We start from the raw sequence: 19,024 nt of genomic DNA on the forward strand, positions 1-19,024 counted from the left end.
TGCACAAAGCTCACTCCAACCCACAAGTGCACACATTTTCTTTTGACTTTCAAAATATGACCATGTGGCGTCATGTCTCTCTGTGTGTCCCCTGCAGGCCATGGTGACCTCTGTGTGTGGCCTAGTAGCACCAGCTAGTCTAGCCAGCACCAGCCACCTCAGTTTGTCCAAGTCCCCTTCCACCACTACAGCCAAGCCCTCCAGGCCACGATACAGGCCCATCAAAGGAAACATGGACTACTCATGTAGGCACAAGCAAAACAGAACACAATATTCTCCTTTGGGAAAAATATATTCCCTTAGATTTTCTATTATTGTTGTTTTTAATGTATTTTATTGTGTATAAATGAGAACATTACACACTAAATAGGAGCAATTACACATTTATTTACAAAACGTTTAGTGGTAATTTCAGAAGCAGTATAACATACAGTATACAACATGAAATGGGACATCTTTCAAGTCATATTCACAGTACCAAGAACAACATAACGRCAGGTAGAGTGTATAAAGTGTATAAAATACAGTACATATCTGAAATAATGTTATTCATGTTTTCTAAATTGAAATGATCGGACATACAGTGCATTATTCAAAACGGATCCCTCCATCGAAAGTACCTTTTGAGAACTACACATGTTAATGTTATTAGGAAGCGACCTGGAATGCTAGCTTAGGACCACAGCTTGAGATCTACCCAACACATATTCATATTAACACAATTTTAGCTAGAAGGGTTGAGGTCAAGGGTTGAGGTCAATTCCATTTAAATTATAGTCCATTAAGAAAGTAAACCAAATTCCAATTCCAATTTTTCCCAATTGAAAAGCATTGAAGAGAATTGGAATGTCAGAGTACTTCCTGAATTGACTGAAACGGAAATAGAATAGAATTGACCCTGGTAGTTTGGGGAGGCCTGTATGCTACGTGTTAATTATCTTACAATGGGGAATAAGCTGCAGAGTAAAGAAAATCATATTAGTGTTTCAATTATGTCTTAAATGTCTATCATTGAATGTAAAAACATTGTCGTCGTAATTTYTAGAGCAATCCATTACAATATACTGTTTCCTCAACTGTTGTTTTCTTGGTTTGGGGCATTTACTGTATTGATCATTACCACCACAGATTATTGTTCAGTGGCTCTCCTCAACTCCTCAAGCTCTTGACAGTTGGACTTCCAGTAGCATACATGTCAATCAGGGGAGTGCTTTATCCCAAACAGTAAGTACCCTGCACACATGTGGACCTAACACACCACAGGGCATCCATTTCAGAGGAAGAACCCTCATCTACTTAAACTGTATTCTAAACTACAGCACCACAAAGGACAACAACTTTAACACTTCTGTAATACCTGTCCCGCTGGGTCCAGTGGTCAGCCTTAAAGTTACCCCAGTCCATTATCCTTTAAAGGCCCAGTGCACTCAAAAACGTGATTATCCTGTGTTGTATATACACTCACTGGCCAGTTTATTAGGTACAACACCCCGTTCACAAAGATGCATCGCACCAATAGACAATTAGACACGTGGCCGTGGCTTGCTATATAAAGCAGGCAGAAAGTCATCGAGGCATTCAGTTACGGTTCAATTGAACGTTAGGATGGGAAACATTTGTGAGCTAAGGGACTTTGAGCATGGTATGATCATCGGTGTCACGCGCGCCGATTCCAGTATCTCAGAAACGGCCGGCCTCCTGGGCTTTTCACGCACGACAGTGTCTAGGGTTTACCAAGAATGATGCGAAAAAATCATCCAGTCAGCGGCAGTCCTGTGGGCGAAAACAGCTCGTTGATGAGAGAGGTCGAAGGAGAATGGCAAGAATCGCGCAAGCAGGCGGGCCACAAACAGGCAAATAACAGTGCAGTACAACAGTGGTGTGCAGAACGCCATCTCGGAACTCACAACTCGTCGGTCCTTGTCACGGATGGGCTATTGCAGCAGACGACCACATCGGGTTCCACGCCTATTTAGCTAAAAACATAAAGCAGCTCCAGTGGACAATTGAGGAGTGGAAAAACATTGCCTGCTCTGACGAATCCCGGTTCCRGTTGCATCATGCTGATGGCATGGTCCCGTGTGGCTCAGTTGGTAGAGCATGGCGCTTGCAACGCCAGGGTTGTGGGTTCATTCCCCACGGGGGGACCAGGATGAATATGTATGAACTTTCCAACTTGTAAGTCGCTCTGGATAAGAGCGTCAGCTAAATGACTTAAATGTAAATGTAAATGTAAAGAATCAGGATTTGGCGTTAGCAGCATAAGTTCATGGACCCATCCTGCCTGGTGTCAACGGTACAGGCTGGTGCCGGTGGTGTAATGGTGTGTTGAATGTTTTCCTGGCACACATTAGGACCCATGATACCAATTGAGCAACGTTTGAATGCCACACCTTGTAGAAACCAGGCCACAAAGAATTCAGGCTGTTCTGGAAGCAAAGGGGGGTCCGGCCAGGTACTAGATGGGTGTACCTAATAAACTGGACAGTGAATGTATATTTCCACACTATGAGGTTGGAATAATTCTGTGAAATTGTAAAAATTATGATAATGCCCTTTTAGTGTAAGAGCCGTTTGAAAAGACCGCCTGAAATTTCAGCCTGTTTCAGTGGGATGGAGTGAGGCCTGCCTAGCGACATCACCAGGCGGTATAAGTTTCAAACCTCTCTGCCAATAACAGCTAGTTATCAGGTTACATATCCCTCCCATTAGGCTTGTGCAATCAGGCCCCTCACTCTGACCCGACAGTCCTATCAAAATTCATGCTTGAGAAATTGCCCTTTGCAAATAAGCTATTTTTGTTTCTTTTTTACCATTTTAATGGRAAACAATCACAGTAAGGTACTTTATTTGTTACCCAGAAATTATTTGATATTGAGATAAAAATGGCTGCATTGGACCTTTAAGACATGGCTGGCAGGGTGTGAGCATCTATCTCTGGATGACCCACTTGATGACCCACTTTGCACTGGGGTTCAGCTCCAACAGGTCTTTCATATAGGTATCCTCATCCAGACAGCGCTCCTCTGTTCAGGAACAACACACAGCAAAGAACTAATCAGGTACTGTCTGACATATTGGGAAGGTGACGCTTTGAATATGGTCTGAATACAGTCTACTGTAGGATGTTGTCATATCTTAATTTTTTAAGTACCAGTCAATAGTTTGGACACACCTACTCATTCCAGGATTTTTCTTTATTTTGTTATTTTCTGCATTGAAGAATAATAGTGAAGACATCAAAACTATGAAATAACACATATGGAATCATGTCAAAATATATTTTACATTTGAGATTCTTCAAAGTAGCCACCCTTTGCCCTGATGACAGCTTTGCACGCTCTTGGCTTTGTTAAAAGGTAATTTGTGGAATTTCTTTCCTTCTAATGCGTTTTGAGCCAATCAGTTGTGTTGTGACAAGGTAGCCCTATTTGGTTAAAGACCAAGTCCATATTCTGGCAAGAACAGCTGAAATGAGCAAAGAGAAATGACAGTCCATCATTACTTGAAGATATGAAGGACAGTCAATCCGGAAAATTTCAAGAACTTTGAAAGTTTCTTCAAGTGCAGTTGCAACAACCATCAAGGGGGATGGTGAAACTGGCTCTCATGAGGACCGCCACAGGAAAGGAAGACCCAGAGTTACCTCTGCTGCAGAGGATAAGTTCATTACTTACCAGCCTCAGAAATTGCAGCCCAAATAAACGCTTCACAGAGTTCAAGTAACAGACGCATCTCAACATCAACTGTTCAGAGGAGACTGCGTGAATCAGGCCTTCATGGTCGAATTGCTGCAAAGAAACAACTACTGAAGGACACAAATGAAGAAGAGACTTGCTTGGGTCAAGAAACACAAGCGATGGACATTAGACCGGTGGAAATCTTGTTCCAACCACCATGTCTGTGTGAGAAGCAGAGCGGGTGAACGGATGATTTCCGCATGTGTGGTTCCCACCGTGAAGCATGGAGGAGGAGGTGTGATGGTGTGTGGGTGCTTTGCTGGTGACACTGTCTGTGATTTATTTATAATTCAAGGTACACTTAAACAGCATGGCTACAACAGCTTTCTGCAGTGATACGCCATCCCATCTGGTTTGAGCTTGGTGGGACTATCATTTGTTTTTCAACAGGGCAATGACCCAACACACCTCCAGGCTGTGTAAGGGCTATTTGACCAAGAAGGAGAGTGGTGGAGTGCTGCATCAGATGACCTGGTCTCCACAAACACCCGAGCTCAATCCAATTGAGATGGTTTGGGATGAGTTGGACCGCAGAGTGAAGAAAAAGCAGCCAACAAGTGCTCAGCATATGTGGGAACTCCTTCAAGACTGTTGGAAAAGCATTCCAGGTGAAGCTGGTTGAGAGAATGCCAAGAGTGTGCAAAGCTGTCATCAAGGCAAACGGTGGCTACTTTGAATAATCTAAAATATCAAATACATTTTGATTTGTTTTAACACTTTTTTGGTTACTACATGATTCCATAGTTTTGATGTCTTCACTATTATTCTACAATGTAGAAAATAGTAAAAATAAAGAAAAACCCGTGAATGAGTAGGTGCGTCCAAACTTTTGACTGGTACTGTATATTAATGCCACAGAATACACAGTGTACAAAACATTAGGAACACCTTCCTAATATTGAGTTGCACCCCCTTTTGCCCTCAGAACAGCTTCAATTCATCGGGGCATGGACTCTACAAGGTGTCGAAAAAGTTCCACAGGGATGCTGGCCCATGTTGACTCTAATGCTTCCCATAGTTGTGTCAAGTTGGCTGGATGTCCTTTGGGTGGTAGACCATTCTTGATACACACAGGAAACTGTTGAGCGGGAAAAATCCAGCAGCGTTGCAGTTCTTGACACAAACCTGTGCGTCTGGCACCTACTACCATACCCCATTCAAAAGGAACTTAAATATTTTGTCTTTCCCATTCACCCTCTGAATGGCACACATACTCAATCCATGTCACAATTATCTACAAGCTTAAAAATCCTTCTTTAACCTGTCTCCTCCCCTTAATCTACACTGATTCAAGTGGATTTAACAAGTGACATCAACAAGGGATCCTAGTTTTCACCTGGGTTCACCTGGTCAGTCTGAACACTCGGTGTATTTGAGATGGTTTGTGTGTTGAATGACTGCACACCACCATGGAAAACTTACTGATATTGCCCCCTATTTCATAAAGGCACAGGTCTTCTCTCTTCACAGACACAGAGCTAGAACACACAGATGACATAGTGAGGGATAAATAAAAACCCATGTTACAAATATAGAGTGACATTCCAATACAATGTCAGAGCTATGACATTTTAGTTTTATGTAACAGATGTGGGGAAATCTGAGCCATGCCATGCAGTGTCACTCAACTGAGTTGGAGCAGAAATAACAGTCTCCATAGGCTGCTCGGTTATACCACACACAGGGTGTAAATGTCTCTGTACTGTAATTTAGCTGGACTCAGAATGCAATCCTTTGGTGTTTGACGGGCATGACAGTAGTTCCCCAGGGAGGACGGGGACAGGGGAGAGGGAGGGGTGTTGGTCTCACCTCTTCTGGCTGAGGAAGTGGCTGAGGACGTCAGACGCCTGCAGCTCTTCAGTCAACTGGACAGCCATGGAGACCTTAGAGAACTGAGGGGCCTGGACCCTGATGAAGCCCTGAGAACTACTGTCCGCCTAAGGATAGACAACAGACATGTCTCCTCCAACCATCATAATAGTGTACACACTATAGTGTAGCTACTGTACTTCATACTACACCAATACAAACTGTACAGCAGCAATATTCTTATTCAACATATCAAGCGTTTCTTGAAAATTGCACTTCAATATCAATATACTTTGAAGGTATTCAAATTCTATGCTAAATTATTTAATTTCGTCATAAATCCATATTAAACATTATGCAGTTTCTTCATTATTAAGTAATTTTTCAAACAAAAACATTGCAGTTCTACATATGTCCACTAGGCGTCACAGGGGAGCCATTCCCTTTTAACTCAGTTGAACCAGGAAGTGCAGAAGGCATTTGAGTTGAGTCATTCACATATTATCCTCTTGATTCACTCAGGAGCATGGGTGTTCCCTCAGCCATAACTGCTTTTCAGTTACCATACACAGGTGCTAGACAGACGTCCTCCTTTGTTTTCTGCTGCTCTCACCTCTGAGGGGGGTTTCTCCTGTTTTTCGGGTTTCTCTCGGTCGTAAGCAATCTTCTTTAAGAGTCTCCTCATGGCACGGTCTTTGCTAATTTTCTTCTGGTTCTCCGTGTTTTGTTTCCTGACTTGGTTCATTATGAATTTAGGAATCTGAAGTGAAAAATGTATAATAACATTACAAATATGCTACCAAAGTGCAATTTCAACTACAGTAGGCCTATAAAGTATCTATGACAAAAAGGTAGAAGATTAGAGCGTACCGTCCAGAGCAGGTTTTGGTATCGGATGAGCAGTCGGACGATGTTGGCGGTCTCTGTGGCCATGGATAATTCCTGCTGCATACTGATCTTGTTGCGGAAGCCTTTAAACATGAAGATGTTTGGAGCCATCACCACGGCAATGTTGTTCAAGGTCATCTTGTTCTGCTCTTTGTGGTCTATGACCCTCTGAAGGAACTCCATCAGTGACTGAAACCATCATAAGATACATTACATTGTGTCCAACAGACACCATGAGTCTACACTGTATTGGCTAGAGAACTAGCACAGAGAAAGCAGTTCTATCTACCTTCAGTACATCACGGCTGGACTCTGGAAGTAGCAGAACCACTAAGTTGAGAGCCTGCAGCTGTTGCTTCTTAGTGGGCAGTTCTGTAAGGCAAGCAAGCAAATCACAACCACAATGGATTGGTTTACTAACGCATAACTCAACATATGATAAAACTCAATGTGAATCCAGCTACATTTGTGAACGAGTATACCACAGGAGGTTGGTGGCACCTTAATTGGGGAGAACGGGCTTGTGGTAAATGCTGGAGGGGAATTAGTGGAATGGTATCAAATACATCCAACATGCAGGTGTTTGATACCATTCTATTTGTGCCGTTCCGGCTATTATTATGAGCCGTTCTTCCCTCAGCAGCCTCCTGTGGAGTATACATATAGTGCACCATTGTGAGAAAGTGTGTAGCATAAGGAAAGTCTGGTGCATAATGTAGTGCAGTATATAATGGGACTGACTGAGCACTGCCATGAAAGCACTGAGGTACTCCACAGTGAGCAGTGGGTGGGGCAGCTCCCTGATGAAGAGCTTGAGCAGGCTGGCTGCATCGTGCTGCTTCAGACTCTCCCATGAGAACAGGCCCTCATAGAACTTCCCCTCCAGCTCCACATGCACCGCCTGCCAGCAGGACACATATGTTAATATACACACATACATTGTAGGCTTCATCACATAAGCCTACAGTACAACACTCATCATAAATTCCACACAGTCTGTCACCACACTAGCCCCTCCGTTAGCCAAATGTTCATTTCTCTATAGCTACATTATGCTGATTTTACAGCATGCAAATCCTTGCCCAGACACCGTATAGGCATAAACCATGAGAACATCTATCAACAATGATGAACAATGACCTTGACTCTTGTGGCTGATCCGGGTATCCGTAGAAGCCACTCTGTGTCCAGACCCTCTTCCTCTATGTGAAAGATGAGCTGGAAACAATAGAACACTCTTATAAGCTTTAACCACCAAATCAACAGCACATATGATAATACCATCACCACTACAGCAAACTGCAGAGATTTATACTGCAAGGCACACATTTAGACATACTGTATGATTAAAGTGAACCGGGATCCCTGACTTTGTTACTGAGAGGTTGTGCTGCTCACCCTCTGCAGTATGATTGGCACCTTGGTCCCTGACTGTCTCCTCTGGTCCTGCTCCAATAGGGTGGCCAGGGGAACTCCAAACAGGCCAGACTCTAGAACACAGACACAACAAACCTAATTTCATCAGAGCTTCCTGAGACTAAGAGGGTTTTCAYACCAAATTGGTTTGGAGCATTTTTTCCAAACCCTGGCGTGTTTTCCCCCTTAGTTCGGTTCGTTTGGACAGGTGTCAACACTCTATCCGCCCTCGGGAGCGCACTAAACAATACACCATGGTTCCCTCAAAAAGGGTGGTCCATTCGTACCATGGTGCATTTCGCTACAGGTGAGAACACAGTCCGGACCAAATACAGGGAAAGAACCACAGGTATTATTGTTTGCTTGAATGCGAGCATTGGATTAAATAACTTCATATACCTGAAACATTATGTGAGTAGCAGCGCATTTATGATTATTATGCTGTTTCCCCCCATATGTTGTTGGAAAACCAAAGTGAAAGTACTAGGCCTATGAAGTTTGGGACACACAGTTATGCTTCTTGATAATCGTAGATGGATTTAACGTGAGCATTTTTCTCCAATAAACAAATTACCTGCATGAACACATGGTTTTGTTCAGGCATTTTAGTTTGTTTGACATTTGGCAATGTGAAACCAACCGGACCAAATGAAAAAAATACAATGTAACAAATAATCAAACTCTGATTCGAACTATAGCTCATAAATGGGATAGTTAAAGGGATAGTTATTAGGGCACTTAGATATACTGTTATATAGTACTTCCATGCTAACAGTTGTAGCATACTGGCTCACCTTTGACCTTGAGTTTGACTGCTTTGTGGGCCTTGAGGTCGATGCCTGCCGTGTCAAACAGAGCGGTCATCTCTATCAGTACCAGGCGGTGCACCTTCTTCATATCCTGAGGGGACAGGTCCCCCATCTTGGTCAGCCCAGTCTTGTCTCTGCTTAGCTTGAAGTTCTGTCACACAGAGAAGAGAGAAGCAGAGGTTAACATAGGCAAGTTAGCAAACCCGACATAATTTTAGTATCTGTGGTTATACTTTAATGTCACCACCAGGTGTCCCTAGAGCCAGAGACTAAAATGCACAATTTGCTAGAATAGTTTGTACTGTAAAATGTATTAGACAAAAAGTACTCAAAGGTTCTGATTGATCATCTGTGCAAACGGCAGCATTCAATGTCATATAAAACTTACACTAGTACACAAGCAGGGGGGGATATAAGAAACAAGATATAAGAAAGCTCAGGATTTTTGTTGTTGACATTTCTTTGGGCAAAAAACTACTTCCATAGTTCCATTCATTTTTTAAACCAATACCGGGTTACATTCAGACGATTCCCGTGACGCCTGTGAGGGTAGTAGAACAAACAGAGAACACCGTCTTGTTCCTGAGGTTTAATTCGTTTGTAGCTCAAACGGTTCGGATGCTACAGACAGAAGTTGGCACATCGGCGGTACAGACTTCAGATGAGTCCCATGGGGCTCATGGGAGTCATGGGCAAAACGGAGAACACCATCGTGTTCGTGGGAGTCTCATCTTTCCATACAGTGGTCATATTAGTTGGAACGCTACATTCGTTCTCGTGAGAGGACCGATTTTCAGGATGTCTCCTGGTCTGACAAACACTGCTGTAGCTCTGCCACTTTCTACCGCGGATGCGTAAGGCCGACATACTATGCCTCCAGGAAGTATTTTTCCACATTTTGTTGTGCTACATCCTGAATTTAAAATATATATTTTTTTGTCACTGGCCTACACACAATACCCTATAATGTCAAAGTGGAATTATGTTTTGTTCAGAAATGTTTACAAATTAATAAAAAAATATATAAATTACATAAATTACAAATGAATAAAAAATTAAAATAAATATCTTGATTCAATAAGTATGCATCCTTTTTGTTATGGCAACCTTAAATAGGTTCAGGAGTAAACATTCGCTTATCAAGTCACATAATAAGTTGCATGGACTCATTCTGTGTGTAATAATAGTGCTTAACATGATTTTTGAATGACTACCTCTTCTCTGTCCCCCACATATACAATTTTCTGTAAGGTCCCTCAGTCGAGCAGTGAATTTCAAACACAGATTCAACCACAAAGACCCGGGAGGTTTTGCAATGCCACACAAAGAAGGGCACCTATTGGCAGATAAAAGAAATAGACACTGAATCGAAATACAATTTACAAAGGTAAATACAATATAGCAAGTAAAACACTGGTCTGCGGTTGTGAGGGCGGTTGGACGTACTGTCAAATTCTCTAAAACGACGTTGGAGGCGGCTTATGGTAGAGAAATTAACATAAAATGATCTGGCAACAGCTCTGGTGGACATTCCTGCAGTCAGCACGCCAATTGCACTCCCTCAACTTGAGACATCTTTGGCATTGTGTTGTGTGACAAAACTGCACATTTTAGAGTGGCCTTTTATTGTCCCCATTACAGGATGCACCGGTGTAATGATCATGCTGTTTAATCAGCTTATTGATATGCCACACCCGTCAGGTGGATGGATTGTCTTGGCAAAGGAGAAATGCTCACTAACAGGGATGTAAACAAATGTGTGCACAAAATATGAGAGAAATAAGCTTTTTGTGCATACGGAACATTTCTGGGATCTTTTATTTCAGCTCATGAAACATGGGACCAACACTTTACATGTTGTGTTTATATTTTTGACGAGTGACTCTTCCTGTTTTGACATGTAAACTTTACTCCAGCTCAGAGGCTCAGTCAATCTGTGTGGTGGTGTTAATGTTTACTCACAGGTAGCTTATCGTCTGTGTCCGTCAGAGCCTCACTGCTGGCCTTTGAGCCCTCCTTATAGCTGAGGGCCTGATCAGAGAAGGACAGCTCTAGGTTGATGTCAGTCTCAGGTTCAGACACACTCTGCTCAGAAGGGCCAGCCCCATTCCCCTGCCCCACCACCTGACCTGTACACACACACACACACACACACACACACACACACACACACACACACACACACACACACACACACGTGTGAATCTGAGCCATGGACATGCCAAACGTTGTCAATAAGCTAGATTGAATTCACTATTGATAAGACTTTAAAAAAAGAGAGTGAATAATTATAATACAATGTGAATCAAAATGAAACAACAACTTGTTTTAATATAGACTATGTCAAAATACCGTTACAGGTACCATAATTGCTCCCCGTGGGCATATAATATTAAGGTAGACTATGGAGGCTTTTACGACCATCCAAATGAATAACGAGTGCAGGCTAAAATAATGATAAAAAGGGGAGGTCCGTTCACTGTTTTGCTGCTTCCAAACTTGATCTTTTGATAAAGCTTTGGTGATTCATATTTATTTCAAAGCAGTCTTATTTCAACCCTTTATTGATATGCTGCTATTTGGCGAATGCATTTGGCATGACAAAAAAACAGCCTTCATTGAGGGGAGGCTATAACTGGCTTTTAATCAAATGAAAAACAAGCCATCTGTTTTTTAAAACACAACATTTCTAAATAGGATGGGGTCAGAAGCATGATATCATAAATCGCATCTCTTGGCACTGTGTGCACACGTAGGCCTAAATGTCTTTACTCATAACATTTGCACGTCTTTACAAAATACTACGCTCCTGTCAATTGTATCGTTGCCTATTCATTCTCAATATAATCTGCCGTTGATATGGCATTATAGGACTGAATAGTTTGGAGGATCACGCCTTTGGTAATCGGATGAGGGGTGCTTTTTGAAAATGGGGATGGATAGTCTACTTGAACAAGCAAAATGAAGTATGCAGGTATGTGAATTGTGAATCATGAAAAAGGGGCAAAAACCTCCAAAATATTTCAAGGCACTCTCAGTAGACCATTTAAGACCCCTTTACTCAAAACGTGGCTAATGGAGTGGCAGGTAGTCTAGTTAGACCGTTGGGTCAGTAACCGAAAGGTCTCTGGTTCGAATACCCGGAGCCGACAAGGATAAAAATCTGTCTATGTGTCCTTGAGCAAGGCATTTAACCTTCATTTGCTCCGAACAACTATGACTGACCCCGTAAAACAACACATTTCACTGCACCTATCTGGTGTATGTGACAATAAAACATAATAAAAAGATGCACCTATGTGAAACCAGCCTTGATTAAAGGGATACTTTGGGATTTTGGCAATGAGTCCCTATATCTATTTCCCCGGACTCAGGTGAACTTGTGGATGACTGGACATCTATGAGTATCTACTAGCATGCTAGCAGATACTCATAGACTTCCAATCATTGTGTAAATGGGGGAAACCAATAGTTTTTTATGTTTAGAAAATACGAGATTCACCAGCACAAAAAGGCACACCTCTCTTTCAATGGGCACTGAGCGTCACGGCTGGACAGGCTGCGCTGCCTCTCTCAAAATCAATGCCATTATCAACTGCATTACCGTTAAGACCTGCTTTTTGGAGGTCTTAAAACTTCCCTTTAGTGCTGCATGAAATGTTCACTTCTGCGCTTGTTTTTAAGGACACACCTCAAATATTGCCAGTGTGCCAGTTTTTACATGATGAAATTGACCCTTGCGCCTACTAGAACTTGTGGTACATACCATCTGTCGTAATATTCCTTTTTCTGTTTTCACTTCTCTCTGTTGACTTTGCTTCATCCTCCTGCAACATAATACAGAACAAAAACAGGCTCTCATCAGAATTCAATATAGCTTATTTTGCACAATTAATGAATCAAACAAGTTTATGTAACTGCTGATATTGTAGAAAGTCAATATGTTTCTATTACCAATTGTGAACAGACTAAACATTAGGATAAGATATCCAGTTACCTATTACCTCACATTCTGGTGTCCATTAACAGACATTCTCCATGTGATTAGTAATGATGTTAACTGACTGTGGTAAACAAGTCAATGGGTTCTTTCTGCAGTGAAGCATCTCAGGCATGATTGAGTTCTAAAACCAGGTTTGTGCCTGTTAACAGGACCTGTGGTAGGCTGACCTTTGACTCCAGTGTGCCTGGGAGTTTGAAGATGTCTCTGACGTCAGGTATGTGGTGCTGCTTGTTCCTCTTCCTGATGGTTTCAAAACGTTTCTCTACGGCGGCAGCCTGTGTGCGCGTCAGTGTGAACAACAGCCCCATCATGTCCTCGGGGTCCGATGCCGACTCGTCAAACAGAGTGGCCAGCCCTGCCTCAGTCAGCCATGCCTTCTCCTGTTCCCCCTCTACAGACAGACAGATGCACAAGTGCAGTTAGGTTGAGTCTTATCAGTTGATGATAAACCAAAAGAGCTGTAGTATGTTAATGGTAAAGTCTAGGTCTAAAGACTGAATAATAAAGAAACAAACTAATTCATAGATTATTTCTGTGTAATTACTATTATATTATGCAATTTCTCTGTACCGAGGAGTGGGAATAGAAACAAACAAGGACATGAAACAGGGAAGGATGTCTCACTCCTAACCCCTTACTCCAGGGGTTCCAAAACGTTTTTGTCCCACGACCCCATTTTGATTTAAAAAAATTGCAACCCATGTGAACCATGTGTAATTAAACAGCCAATGTAATAAAAAAAAATTGGGGGGGGGCTATGACAGTCAATTGAAAAAACATTCTAACAGTATTTCTGATTGTCTTCAACTCACCATCACATACTTTTAATGTGGGGCTATGACCGTCAATTGCAAATTAGTCTGACGTAATGTGTCTTATCTCACCACCACTAATGAAATAGTTGTGCTTGATGACTGTTTTGTCGGAGCTTCTCAAAGTCAGGGGGCGCGGTCGACAGTACTCACGTCATCTGTGCGGTCACATTCAACCTGGATCGACATTTGGTTTTAACGCAGACGAGAGCACTGAAGCCAGCTTCACACAGATATGAGCTGGCAAAGGGTACCATGAGTTTTACTGCTAAACGGGAGACAGCAGGATATTCCCTTTGAGTCAGGAACCAAAATTATTCCGTAGTGACACGTGAATGTGTTGTCTGCAGCATTCGGTCACATGACAGCTCGATCAGCTGTTCGACTTCACTTAANTTCTAATAATAAATCAAGATCATCCCAGGGGCCGTAAAAAACCTTCTCGCGGGCCGGATGTGGCCCGCGGGCCTTGACTCTGACATATGTGGTTTGGAGGATCACGCCTTTGGTAATCGGATGAGGGGTGCTTTTTGAAAATGGGGATGGATAGTCTACTTGAACAAGCAAAATGAAGTATGCAGGTATGTGAATTGTGAATCATGAAAAAGGGGCAAAAACCTCCAAAATATTTCAAGGCACTCTCAGTAGACCATTTAAGACCCCTTTACTCAAAACGTGGCTAATGGAGTGGCAGGTAGTCTAGTTAGACCGTTGGGTCAGTAACCGAAAGGTCTCTGGTTCGAATACCCGGAGCCGACAAGGATAAAAATCTGTCTATGTGTCCTTGAGCAAGGCATTTAACCTTCATTTGCTCCGAACAACTATGACTGACCCCGTAAAACAACACATTTCACTGCACCTATCTGGTGTATGTGACAATAAAACATAATAAAAAGATGCACCTATGTGAAACCAGCCTTGATTAAAGGGATACTTTGGGATTTTGGCAATGAGTCCCTATATCTATTTCCCCGGACTCAGGTGAACTTGTGGATGACTGGACATCTATGAGTATCTACTAGCATGCTAGCAGATACTCATAGACTTCCAATCATTGTGTAAATGGGGGAAACCAATAGTTTTTTATGTTTAGAAAATACGAGATTCACCAGCACAAAAAGGCACACCTCTCTTTCAATGGGCACTGAGCGTCACGGCTGGACAGGCTGCGCTGCCTCTCTCAAAATCAATGCCATTATCAACTGCATTACCGTTAAGACCTGCTTTTTGGAGGTCTTAAAACTTCCCTTTAGTGCTGCATGAAATGTTCACTTCTGCGCTTGTTTTTAAGGACACACCTCAAATATTGCCAGTGTGCCAGTTTTTACATGATGAAATTGACCCTTGCGCCTACTAGAACTTGTGGTACATACCATCTGTCGTAATATTCCTTTTTCTGTTTTCACTTCTCTCTGTTGACTTTGCTTCATCCTCCTGCAACATAATACAGAACAAAAACAGGCTCTCATCAGAATTCAATATAGCTTATTTTGCACAATTAATGAATCAAACAAGTTTATGTAACTGCTGATATTGTAGAAAGTCAATATGTTTCTATTACCAATTGTGAACAGACTAAACATTAGGATAAGATATCCAGTTACCTATTACCTCACATTCTGGTGTCCATTAACAGACATTCTCCATGTGATTAGTAATGATGTTAACTGACTGTGGTAAACAAGTCAATGGGTTCTTTCTGCAGTGAAGCATCTCAGGCATGATTGAGTTCTAAAACCAGGTTTGTGCCTGTTAACAGGACCTGTGGTAGGCTGACCTTTGACTCCAGTGTGCCTGGGAGTTTGAAGATGTCTCTGACGTCAGGTATGTGGTGCTGCTTGTTCCTCTTCCTGATGGTTTCAAAACGTTTCTCTACGGCGGCAGCCTGTGTGCGCGTCAGTGTGAACAACAGCCCCATCATGTCCTCGGGGTCCGATGCCGACTCGTCAAACAGAGTGGCCAGCCCTGCCTCAGTCAGCCATGCCTTCTCCTGTTCCCCCTCTACAGACAGACAGATGCACAAGTGCAGTTAGGTTGAGTCTTATCAGTTGATGATAAACCAAAAGAGCTGTAGTATGTTAATGGTAAAGTCTAGGTCTAAAGACTGAATAATAAAGAAACAAACTAATTCATAGATTATTTCTGTGTAATTACTATTATATTATGCAATTTCTCTGTACCGAGGAGTGGGAATAGAAACAAACAAGGACATGAAACAGGGAAGGATGTCTCACTCCTAACCCCTTACTCCAGGGGTTCCAAAACGTTTTTGTCCCACGACCCCATTTTGATTTAAAAAAATTGCAACCCATGTGAACCATGTGTAATTAAACAGCCAATGTAATAAAAAAAAATTGGGGGGGGGCTATGACAGTCAATTGAAAAAACATTCTAACAGTATTTCTGATTGTCTTCAACTCACCATCACATACTTTTAATGTGGGGCTATGACCGTCAATTGCAAATTAGTCTGACGTAATGTGTCTTATCTCACCACCACTAATGAAATAGTTGTGCTTGATGACTGTTTTGTCGGAGCTTCTCAAAGTCAGGGGGCGCGGTCGACAGTACTCACGTCATCTGTGCGGTCACATTCAACCTGGATCGACATTTGGTTTTAACGCAGACGAGAGCACTGAAGCCAGCTTCACACAGATATGAGCTGGCAAAGGGTACCATGAGTTTTACTGCTAAACGGGAGACAGCAGGATATTCCCTTTGAGTCAGGAACCAAAATTATTCCGTAGTGACACGTGAATGTGTTGTCTGCAGCATTCGGTCACATGACAGCTCGATCAGCTGTTCGACTTCACTTAAMGGCATGTCAACTGAGCCATTCAAACGGATTGGGAAGTAATCCCAAAGCGGTCTTCCAAGCGTTGGAGGTGAGCAGTGTTCCCTCGTGTGAGACACTTACTGATGCTGTTYTCTGTTAGAAACATACACAGCTGAGGGAAGGGGGCGTGGTTCGCTTTCGAAARACTCTCTCTCCAATAAKAATTCTTTCCTCTGAATCCACTGATCATCTGTAGAATGTTTTTGTATTTCCCCTGCATGCTTACGTTCAGTTCGTTCCCAAATACTGTATGTCTGTTACATAGGCAAGGAGACATTTCATTTTCATTACATCCATTGTGAATGACAGTTCCTCTGTCAATGCAAAAAATCCCCCAACATTTATTGCGAACAAAGGTAAATCCATGGGCATCTCGGCCCTCACATCTAACGTCCATTTGGAGATCATAAACTGGGGATTTTGAGTCGTTCAGTCAGAGTTTCCTCTTGATTGCTAGCAATAGCATCAATTATTTGTTTAACAATGTTATCTGACAAAGGTATTGATGTGAGTTTGTGTGGCTCTGTCTCCCCACACATTGTTTTCACCATAGCAATTGCGGCTGGTAATATGAAAGTCTCTGCAGTAGTGTGTGGTTTCATAGTGTAACAGGCCTAGCCATTCACCGTAGGAATGATTCAAGTGCAACGGTCAAGTGCAGCATTTTCCTATGATCTAAGAGCGCTCTCTGGTTGAATGTAATAATTTTAATTTAGATTTTTAAGGTTAACCACATTACAATGATTTTGAGATAGACTATATTATAATCATTTTTTGGGGGTTGTTGTTTTTCAGAATTTGGGGAATTGTCTCGCGACCCAATTTACATATCAGGTGACCCTTAGTTTGGGAACCGCTGCCTTAACCGGTCATACACCAACATTCTTGATATAAAAAATAACAGRAGGAAGTTCCTACATTTAGTGCTTCAGACTAAACAATGCATTTCGACTTTATAAACAAACTWCAGCAGTGCTTTTTATAGGCATTTCCTGACCCTGTAGGATCAAGCCAGGCTATTGTATTTTGTGGATGAAAGAAATTAGTTATCATTATGTCATTACAACAGACCAGTGTGTACTGTATGTGCTCTACTAAAAGAATCCTTTCAGACAGTGATCTAGGTAAATCACAAGTCATATACTGTACCATAGAAATAGAATGAATTCATTATATTTCTAATGTACATAGTACATAATCACTGGCGGACTTACCGTTAGGCAGATGAGGCAATTGCATCAAGTGGCCTCGTAAGCTGGGCATAATGAAAAAAATATGTATTTATTATTATTTCTCCGCTCGAGCCCCCCTTGCTCAGCTCATCACTCTCATTCGGTCTTGTTTCAGCAGGTTGGTCTAAAATGTTACTTTGAAGAAGCAGGGCATATAGTCCTTCCACTATAACAACCCCATCTCATCTCTACTTCAATTGACACTCCTGCTATAGTGTAGAGCTCCATACCATCAGGCACCTTCAGCTGCACCTCCTCCTGTGGCTCTACATCCACCTTTCCCTCGCCGCTAAGGGTGATGTTCTCCACCTCTGTCCAGTATTCATCCATGAGCAGCTCGTCCAGCGAGTCCTGGGAGTTACAGCGGTGGTATGGGGGCTTTCCTGAGGCATTTGTGGGCCGGCTCTGGACACTGTAGCGGCCTGTCCTGCGACTGAGGAAGAAAGAGGGACAAAGTATGAGGAYTAGTTCAGTGTGAATTTTATTAGGGTTCAAGTGAGTTATGAATACTACAAGCCATACCATACAACAATGTGTTGAATTTCCAATCTGAACTCTAATGAAACAACCAACTGTGGTTGTCCGGTAAATGTGTTTTAATTGCAACTCTATGAATGTTGTGTTGTCACATATGGTTGTATTTTCCACAAAGTAAGTTAGTTAGCTTAGCATGAACGTGAAGGTTTAACTMATTTCAGTCATTCAATGCAGAACTGTTTTCCTCTGACCGAGTCACACTAAAACACGTAGTTCTGTGCACCCCTGCTGTTAGCTGCTTGTTAGCTGGCCCAGGACCAGCCCCTATATTAACAAAGTTACAGCAAACAACGAACACAGTATTTTTTTTAAATTGCACATGCAATAAGCATTTCACTGTAAGGTCTACACCTGTTGTATTCGGCGCACGTGACAAATAAACTTTGATTTGAATAAAAAAGCAGTATACTGTATGTACAGTATACAGTACAGTACATACAAAATATATATATATATTTTTTAAATAACGACCGTGGGGCGGACAGTGGCGCTAATTCGCACTAATGCGGATTCCATCTTTAAGGATACTGCATGATTGTTTGTGATGACTTGGTGAAGGCTTGGCTTGCTCCAGGGCTCCAGATGCCGGGAGTGAGTAAATCATAGAAATAGAATGACCTTCATTCTATATCTATGGAGTAAACCCAGAGGAAGTGGCAATGTTTCCCCTATATTCATTTAGCAGAGGTGGGCCAAAAGATATGATTAAAAAAATGAATATAGGGGAAACATTTTCATGGTAAAATGAAAGGTCTAAAATCAGATATAAAGTATGTAGAAAAGATAATGGAGCTATATATAAAAAAAATAAGATCATCAGCAAAACTAAAACCCTTCCTCTTAACTCCAACATTTGTAGAAATGCAGGAAATTAGCTTTATAACTGCCATTATTTCTCTCAGCCCCATGGCAAATGTGTATAATTGTAAGAAACTAGCTTCA

At 42.0% G+C, this 19,024-nt stretch overlaps 1 protein-coding gene across 1 annotated transcript in view; it reads right to left on the bottom strand.

Moving 5' to 3' along the window:
• Positions 1 to 2,060: 2,060 nt before the first annotated feature.
• Positions 2,061 to 19,024, bottom strand: part of LOC111954035 (rho GTPase-activating protein 18-like) — a 49,883-nt gene continuing 32,919 nt past the window's right edge. Inside the window, exons 2-15 of the mRNA XM_023973531.2 lie at positions 17,776 to 17,978; positions 15,255 to 15,478; positions 14,851 to 14,911; positions 10,625 to 10,791; positions 8,648 to 8,813; positions 7,836 to 7,927; positions 7,578 to 7,655; positions 7,179 to 7,338; positions 6,727 to 6,809; positions 6,420 to 6,626; positions 6,163 to 6,309; positions 5,550 to 5,677; positions 5,163 to 5,218; positions 2,061 to 3,026 (exon numbers count right to left, since the gene is read on the bottom strand). Coding sequence (XP_023829299.1) covers positions 2,932 to 3,026; positions 5,163 to 5,218; positions 5,550 to 5,677; positions 6,163 to 6,309; positions 6,420 to 6,626; positions 6,727 to 6,809; positions 7,179 to 7,338; positions 7,578 to 7,655; positions 7,836 to 7,927; positions 8,648 to 8,813; positions 10,625 to 10,791; positions 14,851 to 14,911; positions 15,255 to 15,478; positions 17,776 to 17,978 — 1,867 coding nt within the window. The 3' untranslated portion in view covers positions 2,061 to 2,931. The remainder of the gene's footprint in view (positions 3,027 to 5,162; positions 5,219 to 5,549; positions 5,678 to 6,162; positions 6,310 to 6,419; positions 6,627 to 6,726; positions 6,810 to 7,178; positions 7,339 to 7,577; positions 7,656 to 7,835; positions 7,928 to 8,647; positions 8,814 to 10,624; positions 10,792 to 14,850; positions 14,912 to 15,254; positions 15,479 to 17,775; positions 17,979 to 19,024) is intronic.

This window comes from Salvelinus sp. IW2-2015, linkage group LG28 (genome assembly GCF_002910315.2).
Source record: "Salvelinus sp. IW2-2015 linkage group LG28, ASM291031v2, whole genome shotgun sequence".
NCBI classification, from domain to species: domain Eukaryota; kingdom Metazoa; phylum Chordata; class Actinopteri; order Salmoniformes; family Salmonidae; genus Salvelinus; species Salvelinus sp. IW2-2015.